The sequence below is a fragment of the Mobula birostris genome, chromosome 2 (assembly GCF_030028105.1).
Source record: "Mobula birostris isolate sMobBir1 chromosome 2, sMobBir1.hap1, whole genome shotgun sequence".
Taxonomy (NCBI): Eukaryota; Metazoa; Chordata; class Chondrichthyes; order Myliobatiformes; family Myliobatidae; genus Mobula; species Mobula birostris.
In genome coordinates, this window is record NC_092371.1 from 7,339,169 (window position 1) to 7,361,423 (window position 22,255).

At 46.4% G+C, this 22,255-nt stretch overlaps 1 protein-coding gene across 2 annotated transcripts in view; it reads right to left on the reverse strand.

Annotated features, from left to right (window-relative positions):
- Nucleotides 1-286: 286 nt before the first annotated feature.
- LOC140211802 (alpha-endosulfine-like) overlaps nt 287-22,255 on the reverse strand; it is a 37,365-nt gene continuing 15,396 nt past the window's right edge. Inside the window, exons 2-3 of one of the 2 annotated variants that reach the window (XM_072281959.1) lie at nt 7,814-7,939; nt 287-974 (exon numbers count right to left, since the gene is read on the reverse strand). In XM_072281959.1, the coding sequence (XP_072138060.1) occupies nt 807-974; nt 7,814-7,939 (294 nt within the window). In that variant the 3' untranslated portion in view covers nt 287-806. Of the gene's footprint in view, nt 978-7,813; nt 7,940-22,255 lie in introns of both variants that reach the window. The other variant, XM_072281951.1, reaches the window with a different exon arrangement.

Here is a 22,255-nt window from a genome sequence, read left to right on the forward strand (position 1 = left end):
TTTAGGGGAGGGAAGTCTGCGCTGATTGTTCCAGGGATCTCTAATGCAGACAATGACTCCAGAGCACCAGAACCAGGTAAACGGTAGGGTACCCTGATACACATGGGTGGGTGGGTGGGTGGAGGGGGAGTACCATCCGCAACGAGCAGCCTTACTGCCCGCAAACCGAGCGGCGGTGGAGCGGGAGCACAGCCTCTGCGAGGTGAGAGTGGCGAGTTAACCCCGATTGAAACAATAAAATAAACTTAAAGCAGTTCACAAGACAGCCACTGTCAGCAGGATGGGGTTCGGAAGTAACGGAAACTTTAATTACAAAGTGAAGCACACGTCAGGACTGCGTGCTGCTAAGAAATGCCCTTACTGCTTTCAGTAATGCCTCTAGTGGATGTTTCAGCTGAGCTCTCAATCCATTTGAAGGTATGTTTTATAAACAGGGGCAGTAATCTTGAAGGGAGGAGGGTGTGAGGTGCACATTTCAGTAGCTCCCTGCACCGTCCCTGACAAAACACTCGGGAGAAGGTAGTACCCTTGGATGGTTGGAAAGAGAAGGCGAGGTTGCTGTCGGAAGTGTAGGGGGGGGTGGGAGAATAGGGAAAGAGGGGTGGAGTGAAGCTGGGTTGATTCTGCTAGTTCACGAGCGGGGGGAGGGGCACTGTTTTCAGAGGGAAAAAAACAAACAGCCACGATGCTTAGACAGAACAGAATTTCTCCACCGCACTCTCCAGTCTACCCACCCCTCCCTCCGTCACACACGAGTTGGGTAAGTTTGCGCCTCAGTCAGAACCCACATGGTGTCTCGGCAACAGTCAGCCCGCCAGTTTGCTGGTCACCAGCGAGGATTTCCTCTGCGGCAGGTCCTCTGGAGTTGGGATGTGGTCTCCCGTCACCAGGTTCTTGTCTGCCCCGCTGCTCGGAGGCTGTTTGTTCTTCATCTTTGCTTTGGCCATGTTGTAGTCCCCAGAGTCGAAGTATTTCTGCTACAAGGCAAGAGAAGAAAATATAAAGACAGGAAAGAGAGGGCAGTTAGGGCAAAAGAGAGAGAGAGAAGTGGGTTTGGCAGGGATTGGCGGAGAACATCACAAGTTACAAAATCTGAGACAGTACGTAACACAGTAGATGTATATGGCAAACACAGACCGTAGACACTGGAACGTAGGGCGTTTCTGGAGGAACTCAGTGGGCTAAGCTGGGTCTGCAGGGAGGAAGGTGTAGGGAATGAATAGTCAACATTTCAAGTCAAGACCCTCCACCTGGACTGGAAAATAAGGGGAGAGAGAGTCAGAGAGTGGAAGGGGTGGAACAAGAGCTGGCAGATGAGGAGGAAGTGATGTGCAGATGGAAGAGGGGGAGAATGGGAATAGTAACGGAGACTGGGAGGTGAAGGCAACCAGTGATTGAGAAGGGGAAGTCTTGAACCAGAGGGGCACATTTTTCCCCACAAAGTGTGGCGAACATATGGAATGAGCTGTCAGAGGTGGTAGTGGAAATATGTAGGTTCAGTTTAAAAGGTTTTTGGATGGGTTATATGGAGGCCTTTGGCCAGAGGGTGGTGAATCTGGGAATTCATTGCCACAGACGGCTGTGGAGGCCAAGTCATTAGGTGTACTTAAAGTAGGGGTCGATAGGCTCTTGATTAGAAAGGTTATCAAATGTTACGGGAATGAGAATGGGTTGCGGGGGACAAAAGTGAGTCATGATGGAATGGTCGAGAAGATGTAATGGCCAAATGTCCTCGCTCTGCCCTTGTGTCTTACGGTCTTATAAGTAAATGGGGATGAGGGAAGGGGAAAACGGGAGTGTTGTGAGAAGCTGAGAGGTATAGGTGCAAGGGCTGGAATCTGACAAGAGAGAGAGGGAGGGAGAAGACCCAGGAGTGTGTGGCTGGTAGGCAGATGGACTGGCAGGGGGAGGGAGGAACACAGGATGATGGGCAGATGGGGAATTCGAAATAAAAACAACAGTGTTGGGAGAATTTAGCCAGTCTCACAGCATTGCTGGAAAGAGGCACCAGTCAAAAGTTTTGGGTTGGGGAATCGTTGGGGAGATTGGGATAGGATGGGGGGGGTATTATTTTGTGGAATCCCCACTCCCAGTCTGCTGAATGCCATTTTAATTCTTAATCCCACTCGGTTTCCAATCAGCCTGTGGCCTCCTCCACTACCACAGCCAGGACCAGACTAGAAGGATAGTATCTCACATTCCCTCAAAAAATGAAAAGTCTTCAGCTCTGGTTAAACTGCTCTCTCATTGTTGTGACAATATCCTGACAGTTAGTCCTGACGAAGGGTCTTGGCCTGAAACGTCGACTGCACCTCTTCCTAGAGATGCTGCCTGGCCTGCTGCGTTCACCAGCAACTTTGATGTGTGTTGTTTGAATTTCCAGCATCTGCAGAATTCCTGTTGTTTGCTCTCATTGTTGTGTTTAGATCCTCTTTCTACCCCGCGTCTGTGAAATTCCACACTAACAATCAGCACTCATCCTCCCTACCATCTGATCTGACCCAACTCATCTCTTTCTAGGCTCAGGAGCCACTTTATTATGTACCTCCTGGGTGTATGTGCGTGGTTTTCTGCTGCCGTAGCCCATCCACCTCAATGTTCAAGGATGCTCTTCTGCACACCACTGTTAACATGTGGCTATTTGTGTTACCGTCACCTTCCTGTCAGCCTGAAGCAGACGGGCTATACTCCTCTGATCTCTCTCATCAACAAGAGGTTTTCATCCACGGAACTTCCACTAATTGGATGTTTTTTTGTTGGTCTCATCATTCTCTGTAAACTCTAGACTGTTGTGTGAGAAAATCTGAGGAGATCAGCAGTTTCTGAAATACTCAAACCACCCTGTCTGGCACCAACGATCATTCTATGGTCAAAATCACTTAGATCATATTTCTTTCCCATTCTGATGTTTGGTCTGAACAACGACTGAACCTCGACCATGTCTTCATGTTTTTCTGCACTGAACTGCTGCCACATCATTGGCTGATTAGATATTTGTATTAATGAGGTGTACCTAATAAAGTGGCCACTGAGTGTAAATGCCTAACTAATCTCTTCCTCTACACAATGCCCATATCCATCCATTCTCGACACATTCATCTGCCTGCTCAAGAACAACAACTGAACGTCTTGAAACAACACACATCAAAGTTGCTGGTGAACGCAGCAGGCCAGGCAGCATCTCTAGGAAGAGGTACAGTTGACGTTTCAGGCCGAGATCCTTCATCAGGACTAACTGAAGGAAGAGCTAGTAAGAGATTTGAAAGTGGGAGGGGGAGGGGGGAGATCCAAAATGATAGGAGAAGACAGGAGGGGGAGGGATGGAGCCAAGAGCTGGACAGGTGATTGGCAAAAGGGATATGAGAGGATCATGGGACAGGAGGCCCAGGGAGAAGGAAAGGGGGGGGGGGAACCCAGAGGATGGGCAAGGGGTATATTCAGAGGGACAGAGGGAGAAAATGGAGAGAGAGAGAAAGAATGTGTGTATAAAAATAAGTAACAGATGGGGTACGAGGGGGAGGTGGGGCATTAGCGGAAGTTAGAGAAGTCGATGTTCATGCCATCAGGTTGGAGGCTACCCAGACGGAATATAAGGTGTTGTTCCTCCAATCTGAGTGTGGCTTCATCTTTACAGTAGAGGAGGCTGTGGTTAGACATGTCAGAATGGGAATGGGATGTGGAATTAAAATGTGTGGCCACTGGGAGATCCTGCTTTCTCTGGCAGACAGAGCGTAGGTGTTCAGCAAAGCGGTCTCCCAGCCTGCGTCGGGTCTCGCCAATATATAGGAGGCCACATCAGGAGCACCAGACGCAGTATATCACCCCAACCTCTTGACCATGTTTTTATGCATTGAGTTGCTGCTACATGACTGGACGATTAGATAGCATATTCACGAGCAGTGGCCACTGACAGTATTTACGGAAGCCTTCAAATTTCTAGTATTTTTGAACTCTGGGCATAAGGTCCCAGATATTGCTGTAGAACAGAGACTTGGGGGACAGCTACATAGTACCCTGAAAGTGGTAGACAAGAAAGTGCATTTCATTTTTGCCTTCATCAGTCAGGACACGGAGTATGTCATGTTGTAGTTTCTTCAATACATTGGTGAGACCATCCTAAGAGTATTGTGTATAGCAGGCATGTCATTAAGCTGGAGTGGGGACTGGAGTTCTTGAATTATGAAGAGAGACTGGACAGGCTGGGACTGTTTTATCTGGAGCACAGGAAGCTGAAGCAAAGTTTATAAAATCACGACGGACATCAGTAAGGTGGACGGTCACAGTCTTTTCCCCAAGATAGTGGAAAACTAGAGGGTGCAGGTTCAAGGTGAGAGAAGAAAATTTAAGAGGGACACAAAGTGCCAGAGGAAGTGGACTCTGTCTATACTTCTCGCTGTCTTAGTAAAGCAGCCAGCATAGTCAAAGATACCACCCACCCCAGACATTCTCTCTTCTCCCCTCTCCCATCAGGCAGAAGATACACAAGCCTGAAAGCACATTAACACCAGTTTCAAGGACAGCTCCATCTCACTGTTATATGAATGGACCTCGTGTATGATAAGATGGACCCTTGACTTCACAATCTATCTTATGATCTTACTGCACTGCACCTTCTCTGTAACTTGTAACACTATTCTGCATTATTATTGTTCTGTTAGTGAGGTAAAACAAAATAAAACAATAAGAGAACTCAGAATAGAGTGATAATTTGTATACACAAGTTTTTCACTGTAGCTTGGTACATGTGATAATAATAGAGTGTTAGAGACATAAACAATTACTACTGATATGGGCTGAATGCAGGCAACTGGGTTAGAAGGATATGGATCTGCCCTCTCTCAATCACATCCTTCCTATCGCTGGGCAGCCATGAACAACCCTCCACTTGCAGTCTCACCAAGGTCTCATACAGCTGTAACATGATATCCCAACTCTAGTACTGAGTGCCCTGACCAATGAAGCAGTTTTGGACAAATATGGTTGCCCTATCCAGGGTAGGAAGTACCCATGATTCTTGGGCTACTGGCATGTAATTTGAAGAGAGATTAATCAAACTGGGATTATACTCCCAACCGTCAAAGGATTTGGGAACTGATCTCATTGAAACCCACAGTGAGTAGATGCAAAGATCCCCCGGCTGGGGCACACAAGAGGGCTCGCATCACAACACAACAGGATTGGCCATTTACTGTCAAGACGATGAGAAATCTCCTTGCATACAGGGCTGCAGGTCTTGGAATTCTCCACTCCAGAGGGCCATGGAGACTCAGTGGCTGAGGATAATCAGCACAGAAGTCCGCAGATATTGAGGGAGCTGAGGGACTGTGCATATGAGGCAACAGGTCACCCATGTTCTTGTTAAGTAGCAGAGTAGGCACGAGGGTGGTATGTCTCTCTCCCGTACTGGTCCTCAGATGCACAGATAAATCCTTACGTGGACAGCGGAGAGAACCTTGGGTGCAGGGAAAGGTCCAGATGACCCATAGTTTCACTCAAGGTCAGAGAGAAAGGGATTTACACAGAGGCCCTTCTGTTAGTGACAGAGGATGTCTACAATGGAGGTTCTTTCATACCGAGGCCCTTCCCTTGTACACTGAGGACCTGGGGTGGAGGGTGTTACATAGTTTGGTGTCCTGTATAACTTTAGGTATTGATTTTGCTTATTATTGTCACACTCATCAAGATAGAGTGAAAAGATTATCTTGCATACTGTTCTACAGAAAAAAAAATCAGCGCATTGAGCTAAAACAAGAACAATGCAGAATAAAGTGTAAAAGTCACCGCAGAGCCCACTTGGAATACTGAGCTCAGTTCTGGTCACCTCACTACAGGAAGGATGTGGAAACCATAGAAAGGGTGCAGAGGAGATTTACAAGGATGTTGCCTGGATTGGGGAGCATGCCTTATGAGAATAGGTTGAGTGAACTTGGCCTTTTCTCCTTGGAACGACGAAGGATGAGAGGTCATCTGATAGAGGTGTATAAGATGATGAGGGGCATTAGTCAAAGGATTCTTCCCAGGGCTGAAATGGCTATCACGAGAAGGCACAGTTTTAAGGTGCTTGGAAGTAGGTACAGAGGAGATGTCAGGAATAAGTTTTTTTTTTTAAAAACGCAGAGAGTGGTGAGTGCGTGGAATGGGCTGCCGGCAACAGTGGTGGAGGCAGATACAATGGGGTCTTTTAAGAGACTCCTGGACAGGTACATGGAGCTCAGGAAAATAGAGGGTTATGGGCCACCTTAGGTAATTTCTAAGGTAAGGACATTTTTGGCACAGCTTTGTGGGCCGAAGGGCCTGTATTGTGCTGTAGGTTTTCCATGTTTCTATGAAAAAGTGCAGGTAAACGATGAACTGCAAGATCATAATGAGGTAGATTGTGAGGCCAAGGGTTCTTTATATTGTACAAGACATCCATTCCAGAGTTTCATAACAGCGGGATAGAAGTTGTCCTTGAGCCTGGTGGTACGTGCTTCAGATTTTTTGCATCTCCTGCTGAATAGGAGAGGGCAGAACAGAGAATGTCTGGGATGGGAGGGGTCTTTGATTGTGCTGGCTGCTTTACTGAGGCAGTAAGAAGTGTAGACAGAGTCTACGGAGGAGAGGCTGGTTCCTGTGATGTGCTGAGCTGCGTGCACAACTCTCTATAGTTTCTTGCAGTCACGTGCAGAGCAGCTGCCATACCAAACCGTGATGCATCCAGACAGATCTGGTCTATGCAGTTTTTCCAGCTGCTTCACTTCTGTGGACTGTATGAGACTGTGTAGCATATGTAAATGGAAATGGGTGAGGGTGCAGCCCCTATTTACCTTCCTGTAGGGGGCTGCTCTTTTTATTTATGGTTACACTTTAGCCCCACCCTCTTAATATTTTGTTACCCAGTGAGGGGGTGGGGGGGGGGGGGAGAGGAGAGGTGGGTCGGGAGGAATTTGGCCTGGTTCCCTTGTTCCTGGGCCTGGCCAACCAGACTCAGGTCATGGAAGCAGAGGGCTCCACCCAAGCTGATTTCCTGACTATCTTCTGGGGGTACATTCATGCCCAAGTATCCCTGGAGAAAGAACACGCAGTGTCCACATACACCACGGAAGAGTTCCAGGATGACTGGGCACTGCAGGGAATAAACTACATCCTGGATCGGGATGGAAATCATTTGGCTGAATTCAGTCATGGTTGTAGTTTTCACACACTTATTGTAGGGTTGTAGTACTTATAATAAACTTGTTTTTGCAAGTGAACAAGTGCAAGAGGAAATTAGCGAGAACGTTGATGGCACTTGAGGAGTTGAATTTTAGGTTGAACAGGTTCAGACTTTATTCCCTGGAGAGCGGAAGAATGAGGGGAGATTTGGTAGAGGTATACAAAATTATGAGGGGTATAGCGATAGGGTGAACTCAAGCAGATTTTTCTTCTCCAGTTGGGTGACACTAGAACTAGATTATGGGTTAAAGGTGAAATATTTAAAGGGGAATCTGAGGGGGGAATGAGCTGCCAACAGAAGTGGTCGATAGGTTACGGGGAGAAGGCAGGAGAATAGGGTTGAGAGGGATAATACATCAGCCATAATGCAATGGCGGAGCAGACTCGAAGGGCTGAATGGCTTAATCCTGTCCCTATATCTTATGATCTTTTGGTCTTATGCAGGTTCAACAGTACAATATAAGAGAAGTTCGGATAGGTATGTGGATGAGAAGGGTATGGTGGGCTATTTTTCCAGTGCAAGGGAGGTAGGATGAGGCAGAAAACCAGGTTGGCACAGACTAAATTGGAACACAGGGCCTGAAGTAGTATTCTATCACTATGATCACCTGCTCCTTACCCCTTTCTGCAGCCGCTTCATCAGGAACTCAGAGCCTCCGGGTCTTAATCCCAAAACCGGGTACTTGGCTTTTAGCTTCATTTCCTCGGCCTTTTCTGGGCTCATTGCTCCTTTCTCCTGAGTGTCCTGCAGGAGCAAAAGGGGAATATTAGCACCAAAGCAGTCAAAGTTACTTCCCTCACAAAAGATTGTCAGGTACCCAATCTGTGAAACAATGAAGTTAATACCCTGATTTTTATGACTGCAAATTAGTCCCCTGATCACACTAATTTTTTTTCCTCCAAAAATACTTTATTCAGAGTTATTACAAAATAGTTATTTACATATAAGAAAAAATCATTCGTTGACTCTGAGTCCTTATTCAATAAAGTTATTTACAATAAAATTATACGTTGACTCTTTGTTCATATACAAATGAAAGATGTTTACAATAAACCGTTCATTTACTCTCAACCCTTGGTCAAGAGTTAAGACTTACTAACAATAAAGGCAGGCGTTGGCTCTAATTCCTTTTCCAAATTAACAATTCCACCCACTCCTGGGGCACCATGTTGATTATCTGTCCACACCGCTGATGAGGGTTAGCCTCCTCCCCACCCAACCCCTCACACCCCCACAGGTGATGAACCTTAAACTGTGATCCTTCCCCACCGAGCCTTCGCGGTGGCCGTACCAAGCTTGAGTGCATCCCTCAGCACGTACTCCTGCAGGCGAGAGTGAGCCAGTCGGCAGCATTCAATCACGGACATCTCCATGTGCTGGCAGACCACCAAGTTTCGGGCAGACCAAAGCGCGTCTTTCACCGAATTGATGATCTGCCAGCAGCACCAGATGTTTGTCTCCGTGTGCGTCCCCGGGAACAGCCCGTAGATCACGGAGTCCTCGGTAACGCAACTGCTGGGCATGAGTCTTAGTACTGTCCCTTCCATTCTCTTCCACACCTTCTTCGCGAACCCACAGTGTGCAAAGAGGTGAGCCACCGACTCCACCCCATTACATTCCTCCCGTGGGCAGTGGGGTGCCGAGAAAACATTCCGGGCCTACAGGAGGGATCACACTAATGTGGCAGGAAGCCAAGTGAAATTTGGCAGCACCCAGCAATTTCCAATTCAAACAAAGCCCCACAATAATTGGGGGACACTACTGTGACATCATTGCCGAGGGTGCAGTTTTGATGCAGAAGGCAGACCACGGTGACAAAGCATCTTGCTTGATTGCTAGCCCACCTCTGAAACAAAGTCAAGATCTCCACAAGTACATGTGCGCTCAGGTGCAATGAGAAACTTACTTGTAGCAGCATCACAGGCACATAGCATCTTTGCACAGCATTCACAAGAAAAACAAATTATACACATTTTTTTTACAGAAAGAAAACAATTAGAACAAAAATGTCCATTGTAGTGCAAATGGTCATGGCGTTGCTATACTGAAGTAGTGATTAGGCAAGGTGGTTTGTCAGGCATTATTCTGGGGTTATGAAATATGGATAACATAATTATGTAACAATGAAAATTAGACCAGTTTTCAGGAAATGAAACTTGCCCACAATATTCTGTGGTCTTTTGTCCAATTGCACCTATATAGAGGAAGACAATAGAGTCAAGAGTGTTTTCCAGTACACAAAAAGTTAAGTGAAAGATCAGGACCGTCTTCCACTGTGCATTGTGCTTTGGCTATACCTTTAACAAAGTGCTAATGGCAAGAACATTTATTAACACTTACTGTACTTTTCATTGTGTTCTTAATGCTTATTGTGTTTTTTTTAAACAATGCACGGTTGAAGACGGGTCTGATCTGTCACTTAACATTTTGGTTAGTTCATGGGAGCCACCCCTCAACATTGTGACAAAAAGGATATATTTTGGGTGTCAGCAGTTTCTACTCAGAGGTTTTTGGAACAGACACCAGTATTGAATATTCAAAGGGGTTCTGCTGGTTGGGATGTGTACTGTAAATATGTAATTCTGTAAACTTACCCGATTATATTCCAGATGTTAAAATTAGAAACATAGAAACCCTACAGCACAATACAGGCCCTTTGGCCAACAATGCTGTGCCGAACATGTACTTACTTTAGAAACTACCTTGGGCTACCCATAGCTCTCTATTTTTCTAAGCTCAACATACCTATCCAGCAGTCTCTTACAAGATCCTATTGTATCTGCCTCCACCACCGTCGCATAAAAAACTTACCCCGACACCTCCTCTGTACCTACTTCCAAGCACCTTAAAACTGCATCTTCTCATGTTAGCCATTTCAGCCTCTGACTATCCACATGATCAATGTCTGTCATCATCTTGTACACCTCTATCAGGTCACCTCTCATCCTCTGTCGCTCCAAGGAGAAAAGGCCGAGTTCTCTCAACCTATTCCCATAAGGCATGCTTGCCAATCCAGGCAACATCCTTGTAAATCTCTTCTACACTCTTTCTATAGTTTCCACATCCTTCCTGTAGTGAGGTGACCAAAACTGAGCACAGTACTCCAAGTGGGGTCTGACCAGGGTCCTATATAGCTGCAACATTACCTCTCGGCTCTTTGAGCTCAATCCCACAGTTGTATGCCTTCTTAACACACAACCAACCTGTGCAGCAGCTTTGAGTGTCCTATGGACTCGGACTCCAAGATCTCTCTGATCCTCCACACTGCCAAGAGTCTTACCATTAATAATATATTCTGCCAACATACTTGGCCTACCAATATGAACCACCTCACACGTATCTGGGTTGAACTCCATCTGCCACTTCTCAGCACAGTTTTGCATCCTGCTGTAACCTCTGATAGCCCTTCACACTATCCGCAACACACCCAACCTTCGTGCCATTAACTGATTATAGCAATTGAAACTGTAATTAGTTTTTTATTGTTACCTTTGTGTAGAAGGAGTATATGGTGCCTTGTAATCATATGCTGCCTCTAACTCTTTGTTCATATTACCACCAGGGACTTTGATCAATTTAACTGAGAATTTTTTATTTGTGAATCACATGCTCCTTTTTTTCCACCATAAGACATGGGAGCAGAATGAGGCCATTTGGCCCGAGTCTGCTGCGTCTTTTCATTATGGTTGATCCATTTTCCTTCTCAACCCCATTCTCCCACCTTCTCCCTGTAACCTTTCACGCCATTAGAAGTTTATATAATCATACAGGGCATAGATGGTCAGAGTCCTTTACCGCATCATAGGGGTGTCTAAAACTAGAAAGCACAGATTCAATGTGAGACAGAAAAGACTTAAAAGGGACTCAACGGGAAGTTTTTTTCCTCCCATACAGAGGGTGGTGGATGTATGGAATGAGTTGCACAGGGAGAGGTAAAGGCAGGTACAATTGTATTTGAATGGGTAAAAGGTTTAAAGGAATATGGGCGAAACGTGGACAGGTGTGACTAGCCTGGTGGGCAAATGGTCAACACGGGCCAATCGGACCGGAGGGTCTGTTCCACTTCGGTATTACTGTGTAAGAGTGGAACTGAGCACCTTACAGGGTACACTACGTGGAAGTTCCAGCACTCTGAATACCCTGCCCAACCTGACCTGAGCATTTCCTCAGCAATGTTATTGAGACCAAAGGTTCTTTTGAAACAGATTGCACGATAAAATAACAAATACACGGTACAATGTCCACCACCCTGCTGCTGTTGCAAATCATAGAAGTCCCAACAACTTAAATATAGCTCAGGCTGTGTCATAAAACCTACGACTGATGATGTGTCCTCTTCAGGAAAAACGCAGACAGGGAGTAAACAGTGTGACGGCAGAAATCCATTCACAAACAGTGGTTACTGCAGCAACACCCCACAACATGCAGTTCAGCTGCTCCTCAGACAGAACTATGAACACCTAATTGCCAAGGGATTTATTCTAGAGGTGTCTTTGATAAAACAGCACGATAGCCTCATTAGAAGGATGTGGAAGCTTTAGGAAGGGTGCAGAGGTGATTCACCAGGATGCTGCCTGCACTTTAGGGCATGTATTATGAAGACAAGTTAAGTGAGCTGGGGCTTTTCTCTTTGGAGACAGGTGACTTGATAGAGGTGTACAAGATGATAAGAGCAATAGATAGAGAACAACCAGAGACTTTTTCCCACAGCAGAAATGACTCATACAAGGGGGCATAATTTTAAGGTGATCAGAAGAATGTATAGGACTAGAATATAAGAACAAGGATGGGATGCTGAGGCATAATAAGGCATTGGTCGGACTGTACTTGGAGTATTGTGAGCACTTGGGCCCCTATCTAAGAAAAGGTGTGCTGGCATTGGACAGGATCCAGAGGAGATCCACGAGAATGATTCTGGGAAAGAAAGGTTTAATGAACGAGGAACTCTGGGCCTGTGCTGAAGTTTAGAAGAGTAAGAAGAATTGGGGCGGGGGGAGGGGGGAATCTCATTGAAATCTTATCAAATATTGAAGGCCTAGACAAAGTGGATGTGGAAGGGATGTCTCCTACAGTGGGTGAGTCTAGGACCAGAGGGCATTGCCTCAGAATAGAGGCACGTCCATTTCGAACAGAGATGAGAATGAACTTCTTTAGCCAGAGGGTGGTGAATCTGGAATTCATTGCCAAAGACAGCTTTGGAGCCTGAGGCTACGTCCATACTAGACTGGCCAGTTTCGCATAAACAATAGGTATCCACACCAGACGTTTTTGAAAACACCTCCGTCCACATTGAAACGGGTGTTTGGGCGAATCTCCTCCTACTGGGCATGTGCAGGACACATCTACAGAACTCACCCGCTTCGACGAGTACGCCCGACTCCGACAGTTTGAACCAAGCAACAGGTGATGGCTGCAACATGCTCGGTGTGGAATCTCACCGTGAAAGACTTGGTGCGTGATTGTCCAGTTACAGACTAGAAAAACTTAAAAGGAAATTGCCAAACGACAGACAGCTGTTGGCCCTTGCAGAGAGGACTTAAAACTAAAAAAAAACAAATACTGGAGTGTATAGAAGCAACAGGGAGTTTACGGACAGTATGACCCGGCTGACGAAAAACACTGAAACACTGACTAACTCCGTTGCAGAGGGATTTGCAATGATGAGGAATATGATGGCTACCCCCCAGAGCTTTTCACCACCACAATACCAGCCTCACAGCCACTACGGACACACAGACCCCCTGGTGGCCCCACCAATATCTTCCCCACTGTCACAGAGGGGTCACCCTGGGAACACTTCCTACAGCCATAGACTCTTCACCGATAAAAGGGACAACAGCTACAACTAAATGCAGTAAGGCTTGTTACTGGGCAAAAGTGAAATTTGCTGCTACCTCATTTGTTTGTCTTTACTTTTGCCATGTCTTTCTGTATTATTTTGTTGTACTTAACATGTGCAATAAAACAAATTACTGGGCAAAAGTGATTTTATTTTTACCTGAGTAAAAGTGAAAATTACAATTTTCCTTTTTTGGCCTTAACATTTTCACGTCAATGCAAAGATAAGCTACTACTTAAAAGTGACATTTTGGAAGTAGTGACAATTGCATCTATTGAATGTTTGCACAAGCAATACATTAATAAAGCACCTTGTTAAATGTATAAAACATGTCTGCATCAGTGTTATCTTGTATTTCCATACAATGTTACATTAGGCTGTTACACATCTATTGTCAGAGAAGTACTTGCTTAAATAGGTAAACCACCTTCATACAAGCAAGGACAGAAAACAGGGCAAAGTGAGTATACTTATTTATTCAGTATTGAGTAAGTTATGGGTCAAAGTATTTGGTGAGTACATTTCTAACTCTTCTGGCTTCAGCCTCGTTGCCGTCTGTTCTGAAATTGTTAGGTTGTGTGTGTGTGTGTGTGTGTGTGTGTGTGTGTGTGGGGGGGGGGGGGCGGGGTTGAAATTAACCTAGACGATAAAGTAACCAACACACACATGAAGCCACTGTTGTGGTGTTGGAGGTTGTGCTCAAGAAAACAATGAAATGGCCCGCTGCCGCCACCACCTGTTCCGGCACGTCATGACAGCGGTTTTAAAAAGATCTGGTTACCCCGTACACACTACGTTGGCCGTTAGGCGTTTTCAGATTTATTCACTCTGGAGAGTGTTTTTGAAAAGCTGCATTTTCGGGGGAAGAAAACGCTGTTTCAGTGTGGACGGAGTCTCAAAACGAAGAGAAAAAGCTTCGGTTACGGACTTACCTGGTCTAGTGTGGACGTAGCCTGAGTCATTAAGTCTATTTACAGCAGAAATTGATAGGTTCTTGGTTAGCCAGGGCATCAAAGGAAACTTGAAGAAGGGTATGAGGTTGACAGGATTAATAGCTCAGCTATGATGGAATGGCGAAGCAGACTCAATGGCCTGAGTGGTCTATTTTCTGCTCCTATGTCTTATGGAATGTGAAGAGGTAAGCTCTTTACACAGAGCGGTGGATGCTTGTAACGCCCTGCCAGGAGTGGTGGTGGAGTCAGATATATTAGGGGAATTTAAGAAACTCTTAGATACTAACATAGATGTTAGAAAATTGGAGGGCTATTTGGGAAAGAAGAATTCAGCTGATCTTAGTTAAGTTAAAAGATTGGCCTAAGAATCTGTAGCATGCTTTAATGTTCAGACCATGACACTGTGCTGAACTAATTAAACCTCTAATTAAACTACTTTCCTTCTGTCAACATAATGTCCATATGCCTCCACTTCTGCACATCTACATGCCTATCTAAGAGCCACTTATTGTATATGCCTCCATTACAACCCATAGCAATGTATTCCAGGCACCCACCGCCCTCTGTAAAAGAAATTGCACCACACATCTCTGAACCCCATTGGGTCAATTGTGAGAGTCCTGGCAAGCATGCATGTGGCCGATAGATCGTGTGGTGAATTGACCGGGCTTCCTACACGTGAAGGGCTCTCTCTTTTGGCATGGGCTTTCGAGTGCGCATGTTTTTCGTCTCAGAGGGCCCAGTTTGTAGCTCCCATACTTTAAGTTGTCCCAAATGTACTGTGGCTAACATGCTTTTAATTCTATTACTCTGTTATTGTTCTTGCTCTACACATATGTAACAATATCCTTTCCACACCTTACCCCTTCACAATTTGAGACAGCAATGGGGGACTTGGTTCGGGGTCTCTTGTTGGACTCGTATTGGGAATGTCAGTCTGCCTTATGCATCCAAACTCCCTTCTCCCTTGGGCTTGTGGCTCAGAGGCAAGCCGGTGTTAAGCCAGTAGCATGCAGCTGGATTTGGGAGGGACAGGTTAAAACTTAAGATTTCATGGGCCATTTATCCTGCTTTGTAATCTCTTTATTACAGTCCAAGACGCAAATGTTTGCAACTTAACCCCAAGGCGCTGGGAGCAGAAAGCAGGGCTGGGTAGGATTATTACGCAAGCACAACACACACAAAATGCTGGAGGAACTCAGCAGGTCAGGCAGCACCTATGGAGGAGAACAAGCAATTGCCAACACCCTTCATCAAGACCGAAAAAGGAAATGGTACGAAAAAGCCAGACTAAAAAGGTAGAGAGAGGGAAAGGAGTAATAGCTGAGAGATGATGGTTGAGACTAGGCAAGGGGGGAGGTGGGTAGGTTAGGGAAGGGATGGGTGAAAGAGTTAAAGGACTGAAAGAAGAATCTAATAGGAGAGAAGAGTGGACCATGGGAGAAAGGAGAGAAACCAGAAGGATGTGATGGGCAGATGGGGAGAAGGGGTAAGAGAGGAACCAGAATGAGGAGGGGAGAGAAAGAGAAGAGGTAGGGGTAGAGAGGTAGAGACAGAGAGGTAGAGACAGAGAGGTAGAGACAGAGAAAAGTGGGAGGGGGAGAAATCACTGCAAATTGGAGTTAAGTCTATGCATCTAATGGCCTTTGATCTGAATTTCTTTGTTTGGCTTTACAGGGTGAACAACTTGCAGTAGTAATTTCATGCAGTTCAAACAAAGTGACTTATTTACCAGTGACCTAATGCCAAAGGATAACAGCTCAGCGAAACCTGAAGAGAATTAAAAAAAAAATCTACCTTGTCCTGAAGCCCTTCCCGAACTCTGTGACCTCTTTGTACCCAACAATAATCTCAGACATGATCCTCTGTACGTCTCCACTGCTCAAGGCTGTGCCTTCAGTGGTGGGTACAAAGCTCTGGAATTCCCTCCTGATGCTGCAGAACACCTCATCTCTTCTCCTCAACTGCCCATCACCTCCCTCTGCCCCTCCTTCTTCCCTTTCTCTCATGTAGCACTCTCCTCTCCTAGATTTCCCCTTTACCTTTTCTATCTATCACTCACCAGCTTCTTATTTCATTCCCCCCCTCCCCACCCTCCTACCTTCTCACTTGTTTTCACCCATCACCTGCCAGCTTATACTCTTCCCCCTACTTCCAACTTTTAAACTGGCTTCTGCCTGTTCCTTTCCAACCCGGATGAAGGGCCTCAGCCCAAAATGTCAACTGTTCATTTCCCTCCATAAATGCTACCTGGCCTTCTGATTTCCTGCTGCATTTTGTGTGTTGCTGTAGACTCTGCCATCTTCATCAATGGGCAGAACCCTCCCCACCTTCCATACCATCTTCAGGAAGCAGTTCCCTCAGGAAAGTACCATCCATCATTAAGGACCCTCACCATTCAGGACATGCCCTCATCTCATAACTACCATGAGGGAGGGTGGTATAAGAGCCTCACAACATGCTGGAGGAACTCAGCAGGTCGGGCAGCATCTGTGGAAAATATGGGTCGACGTTTCGGGCCGGAACCCTTTGTCAGGACTGTAGAGGGAAGGGCTGGAGATGGGACTAGGCGCAGTGGATGACCGGGACGTCTTCTGTGTCTTGTCCTGCTCAGGTTGGAGGAGCAACACCTCATATACCATCTAGGTAGTCTCCAGCCCCTTGGTATGAACATAGAATTCTCCAACTTCTGGTAATTCCCTCCCCGTCCCTTCCCCTATGTCACTCTGTTAGCCCACCTTTGGTCCCCACCTGGCACTCAGCTCTCACCTGTGGCTCCCCGTAGCTGTTTGCATGCGACAGCGGCCACACCCCGGGCAACAGCTTCGACAAGCCGGCTAAACCAGGTGAGGGTAGCTGACGGGTCTCAAACCCTCGGTGAGATAGGGAGTTGTCTATTCCAGCATGTGAAGACAGACTCCGGCGGATTGAGCGGACGAGACCAATGGAAGGTCCAGCAGTCAAGAAGTCAGTCTCTGCAAGTGTCGTGGAACGTGTAGAGCAGGACAAGACACAGAAGACGTCCCGGTCATCCACTGCGCCTCGTCCCATCTCCAGCCGTCTAGACTCTGTCTTGCCCCTGGATCCAGATGGGAATTGGGAAGAGAGAGTGAGGCTGACGCTGCGCAACTCTCCCTCACTTAAATCCAAATCACGCGCTAGTCTCAACACCATCATATTGGTGTCGAGGTCCTCATCGACGTCAACGATGGACGAACAACAGAGGGAAGGGGCAGAGGCCCTACAAAGAAGCTGGGGGGAGGGTGGGAAGGAGAAGGCTGGTAGGTTCCAGGTGGAAAACCAGTAAGAGGGAAGATAAAGGGGTGGGGGAGGGGATAGGCAAGAAAGGTGAAGCCACCCACTTCAACTCTGCTTCCCACTCCCATTCAGATATGTCCATACATGGCCTCCTCTACTGCCATGATGAGGCCAAACTCAGGTTGGAGGAGCAGCACCTCATATACCATCTAGGTAGTCTCCAGCCCCTTGGTATGAACATAGAATTCTCCAACTTCTGGTAATTCCCTCCCCCTCCCTTCCCCTATGTCACTCTGCCCCCTCCCCCAGCTGCTTATCACCTCCCTCATGGTTCCACCTCCTTCTACTACCCATTGTGTTTTCCCCTATTCCTTCTTCACCTTTCCTGCCTATCACCTCCCTGCTTCCCCTCCCTCAGCCCTTTATCTTTCCCCTTACTGGTTTTTCACCTGGAACCTACCAGCCTTCTCCTTCCCACCCTCCCCCCACCTTCTTTATAGGGCCTCTGCTCCTTCCCCCTCCAGCATGTTGTGAGTGTTGCTTTGACCCCAGCATCTGCAGATTATTTTGGGTATAAGAGCCTAAAAGCCATTCCCAATTTTTTTTGGGACAGCTTCTTCCCCTCTGCCATCAGATTTTTTTAAAAAAAAGGTCCATGTACACTGCCTCACTGTTCCTCTTCTGACATATTTATTTAAATTTTAAATGCTTTTATTGTAACTTGTAGTAATTTGTCTTTACACTGTACTGCCATCACAAAACAACATATTTCACTGCATACATCAGTGATAATAAACCAACTCTGATCTCTCTGCCGCGACGTGCTCTTCCATATGGAGTGTGCGGTGATTGGCCCCAAAGTGGCCACATGCCAAATCTTGCTTGTGGCCACTCTTGTAGAGTACTTTATGATGTTTAACTACCTTCAAAGTACTGTTGTGAATTAGGAAGGGAGGTCAGAAAAGCAATGTAGCAGGTAGTACTGCTGCCACACAGCTCTAAATACTGAGGTCTGATGCCAACCTGCTTATTTCTGTGCAGTTAGCACGTTTTTCCTGTGACCTTGTGGGCTCCCCCAAAGGGCCCAAGCCACATAAATATTCTAAGTGGGTTAATTCGGCACTGTGAATCACTCCCTCTATATACATAAGCAGCAAAAGACTAAAAGGGGACTTTGTGGGGATCAGAATACATTGAATGGGTATATGGAAAACAAGAAGAGGGAAGAGTCGGATTGCTCAGAGCCAATGGGAATAATCACTTCCTTAGTTAAACAAGTTTCCAAATTCAGAAGCTAGAAACTCCAGCATCTATAATACTGTTCTGATGACCTTGGACTTTCTGACTAACAGACCCCAATCTGTTAAGTTAGACAACCTCTTCTCCTCCATTCTCACTCTGAATACCGGCGTGCCTCAAGGCTGTATGCTGAACCCTCTTCTGTACTCCATTTTCACCTATGACTGCGTTCCTGTACACGGTTCTAACTCCATAATCAAGTTCGCAGACGACACCATGGTAGTTGGCCTGATCAGAGGGGATGACGAGACAGCCTACAGGGACGAGGTCCAGCACCTGTCTGCGTGGTGTGCCGACAACAACCTGGCCCTTAAAAGCCAGAAGACCAAGGAGATTATTGTGGACTTCAGGCATTCTAGGAGCCACACTCATGTCCCCATCTACATCAACGGAGCTGTAGTGGAGCATGTATCAAGCCTCAAATTCCTTGGTGTCCACATTTCCGATGATCTCACCTGGTCCCTGAACTTCTCCATCCTGATTAAAAAGGCACAACAGCGCCTTTATTTCCTGCAGAGCATCAAGAAAGCTCACCTCTGTCCCAGGATACTGACGGACTTTTACCGTTGTACCATTGAGAGCATACTCACCGACTGCATCTCAGAGTGGTATAGCAATTGTCCTGTATCGGACCGCAAAGCACTCCAGTGGGTGGTGAAAACTGCCTAGCGGATTATAGGCACCCAATTGCCCACCATTGCGAACATCTACCATAAGCGCTGCCTGGGCAGGGAGAAAAGCATTATCAGGGATGTATCTCACCCTAACCATGGACTTTTTACTCTCCTCCCATCCGGTAGGCGCTACAGGAGCCTCTGCTCCCGCACCAGCAGGCACAGGAAGAGCTTCTTCCCTGAGGCTATGGCTCTGCTGAACCTCATATCACAGCGCTAAGCAGTATTGCACCCATGTTGGACTGTCTCAGTACTTTTATATTTGTATGCTGTAGCACTTACTTTTTATTCGCAGTTATTTTGTAAATAATACTTTTCTTTTGCACTTCTCGTCAGATGCTAATTGCATTTCACTGGCTTTGTATCTGTACTCGGCACAATGACAATAAAGTTGAATCTAATCTAATCTAATGAAGGGTCTCGACCCAAAACATCGACTGTCCATTTCCCTCCATATGCTGCCTGACCTGCTGAGCTCCTCCAGCACTTGTGTGTTGCTTTGTGATTCTCTCAGGGCCACAAAGCTTAAAAATGCTGTCCAGTATCCCTTAATGTGATACAGAGACTTGGATCACCTTACATTGATCCTGATAATGTCCAGACCAAAGAGACCTTTCGACCATGCCAACCATCAACCAAATATTTATAACCCATCCCAATATTTATATTCCCCACATTCCCATCAATTACCCCCAAAATACTACCCATAAGACACAGGAGCAGAATTAGGCCATTTGGCCCATCAAGTTTGCTGATAGCTGATTTATTCTCCTGCCTGCTCCCTGTAACCTAACCCATACCCCTCACCCAGATAATAAAGGGGCAACTAACTCACCAACACATTAGGATGTGGGAGGAAACCAGAGCACTCTGAGTCCTCACATGGCCTCAGAGAGAATGTTCTAACTATATATATATACACACACACACACACACCACACACACAGTGCCGGAAGTTAGGAGTTAGGATCGAACCCGGGCCTCTGCTGCTGTGAGGCAGCAACTCTGCCATCAACATTCTGAAGAACACCCACTGGCCTACCTTCCCCCCTCACCTGGCTTCACTTATCACCTGCCAGCTTGTACTTTCCCCTAGACCACCACCTTATTCTGGCTTCCTCCCCCTTCGTTTCCAATCCTGATAAAGGGTCTCAGCCTGAAATGTCAATTGTTTATTCCTCTCTATAGACACTACCTGACTTGCTGAGTGCCTCCAGCATTTTGTGTGTTGCTCTATAAATCCAGCACCAGCAACATCTCATGCCTCCAAAAGAACACTTTGTGCTGTGTGGGCTGAATGGCCAGGATACTAAATAAACTATTTTAAATGGACCAGTAAGATCATGAACAAACAAGGGAGAAAGGATCCTGGCTTAGCTCCCCTAGCGATACACTGAGGCATCAGTTTTGAGATCAGCTGCCGAGTTTAGATCCAGAAGTCAAAACAGGCAGGGATAAAAGTCAGCCAACCATTATAAACAGAATAATTAAACTTTACTACAGCTTGCAAAAACAGAGCAGCAGAGATAAGGGGGTGGGGGGAGGGTGAAGAGGAGCTGCTTGGTTGGTGGGGATCAGTGGAGATACGACCAGAGGGACAACAGCTGAACGGGCTGAACAAACAACAGTGGATTAGAGATCCGAAGAAGAGCTCAGTGATGTAATGTCAGTGGCACTGGTAACAGAATCCAGGGCTGTGCGTGCCCATTAGTCCTTTACCTGTGACCCTCAGGGAGCCAGTGCCTCTATTCATAGCTGGCGTGTGAAACACTTTGAGCTAGGGCTCTTCTTACCCCTCAATGACAAGGCAGTTGCCTGGGGAAGATAGCATTATCTCACAGAGCACTTGTGTTCTCGAGAAGCCTCCAAATCCACATCATTCTTCTGCGCATGTCTCCACCATACAATGTAAGATTTTAAAGGGCAGATACTGTTGGATTAAGGAAAATTGAGGAACAAACTATTGGCCCGGCCACCTGGGACGAGAGGAAAGAGGGTTTCATGTGAACAGGGAATTTTATTACATGCTGGTGTACAAAACCATACGATATTGGAGCAGAATTAGGCCACTCAGCCCATCAAGTCTGCTCTACCATTCAAGATGGTTGATTTATTTTCCCTCTCAACCCCTATGTATAACATATAACAAAAGACATGTGACAATAAACAATGTTTCTTTAGAAGTGAAGTCAATCTTTGCCATGGAGGATTTTAAAGTGATTAAAGAAATCAAGGATACAGGGGCTGGACAAATTAAGGAACTCGGTTAGAGGAAGATCCACAATATTCAAAGACGAAGGGAGATTGTGGCGTCTGGTGGCCTATTCTAGTTACATAGGACCCTGAAACATAGCACGTGGCTCATCCCACCAGATGAAGGACAGACCGACAGAACCCGTAGAGTGGTAAACAGTCTGTCACAGGCTTGTCACTGCAATCTCTGCACCAGTCAGTTGCTTTACACACTACAGATTGCACATCCCATTCCCATTCTGATAGGTCCATCCACACCCTCCTCTACTGTAAAGATGAAGCCACACTCAGGTTGGAGGAACAACACCTTATATTCCATCTGGGTAGCCTCCAACCTGATGGCATGAACATTGACTTCTCTAACTTCTGCTAATGCCCCACCTCCCCCTCGTACCCCATCCGCTATTTATTTATATACACACATTCTTTCTCTCTCTCTCCTTTTTCTCCCTCTGAATATACCCCTTGCCCATCCTCTGGGTTTTCCCCCCCTCCCCCTTTTCCTTCTCCCTGGGCCTCCTGTCCCATGATCCTCTCATATCCCCTTTGCCAATCACCTGTCCAGCTCTTGGTTCCATCCCTCCCCCTCCTGTCTTCTCCTATCATTTTGTATCTCTCCCTCCCCCTCTCAAATCTCTTACTAGCTCTTCCTTCAGTTAGTCCTGACGAAGGGTCTCAGCCCAAAACGTCGACTGTACCTCTTCCTAGAGATGCTGCCTGGCCTGCTGCGTTCACCAGCAACTTTGATGTGTGTTGCTTGAATTTCCAGCATCTGCAGAATTCC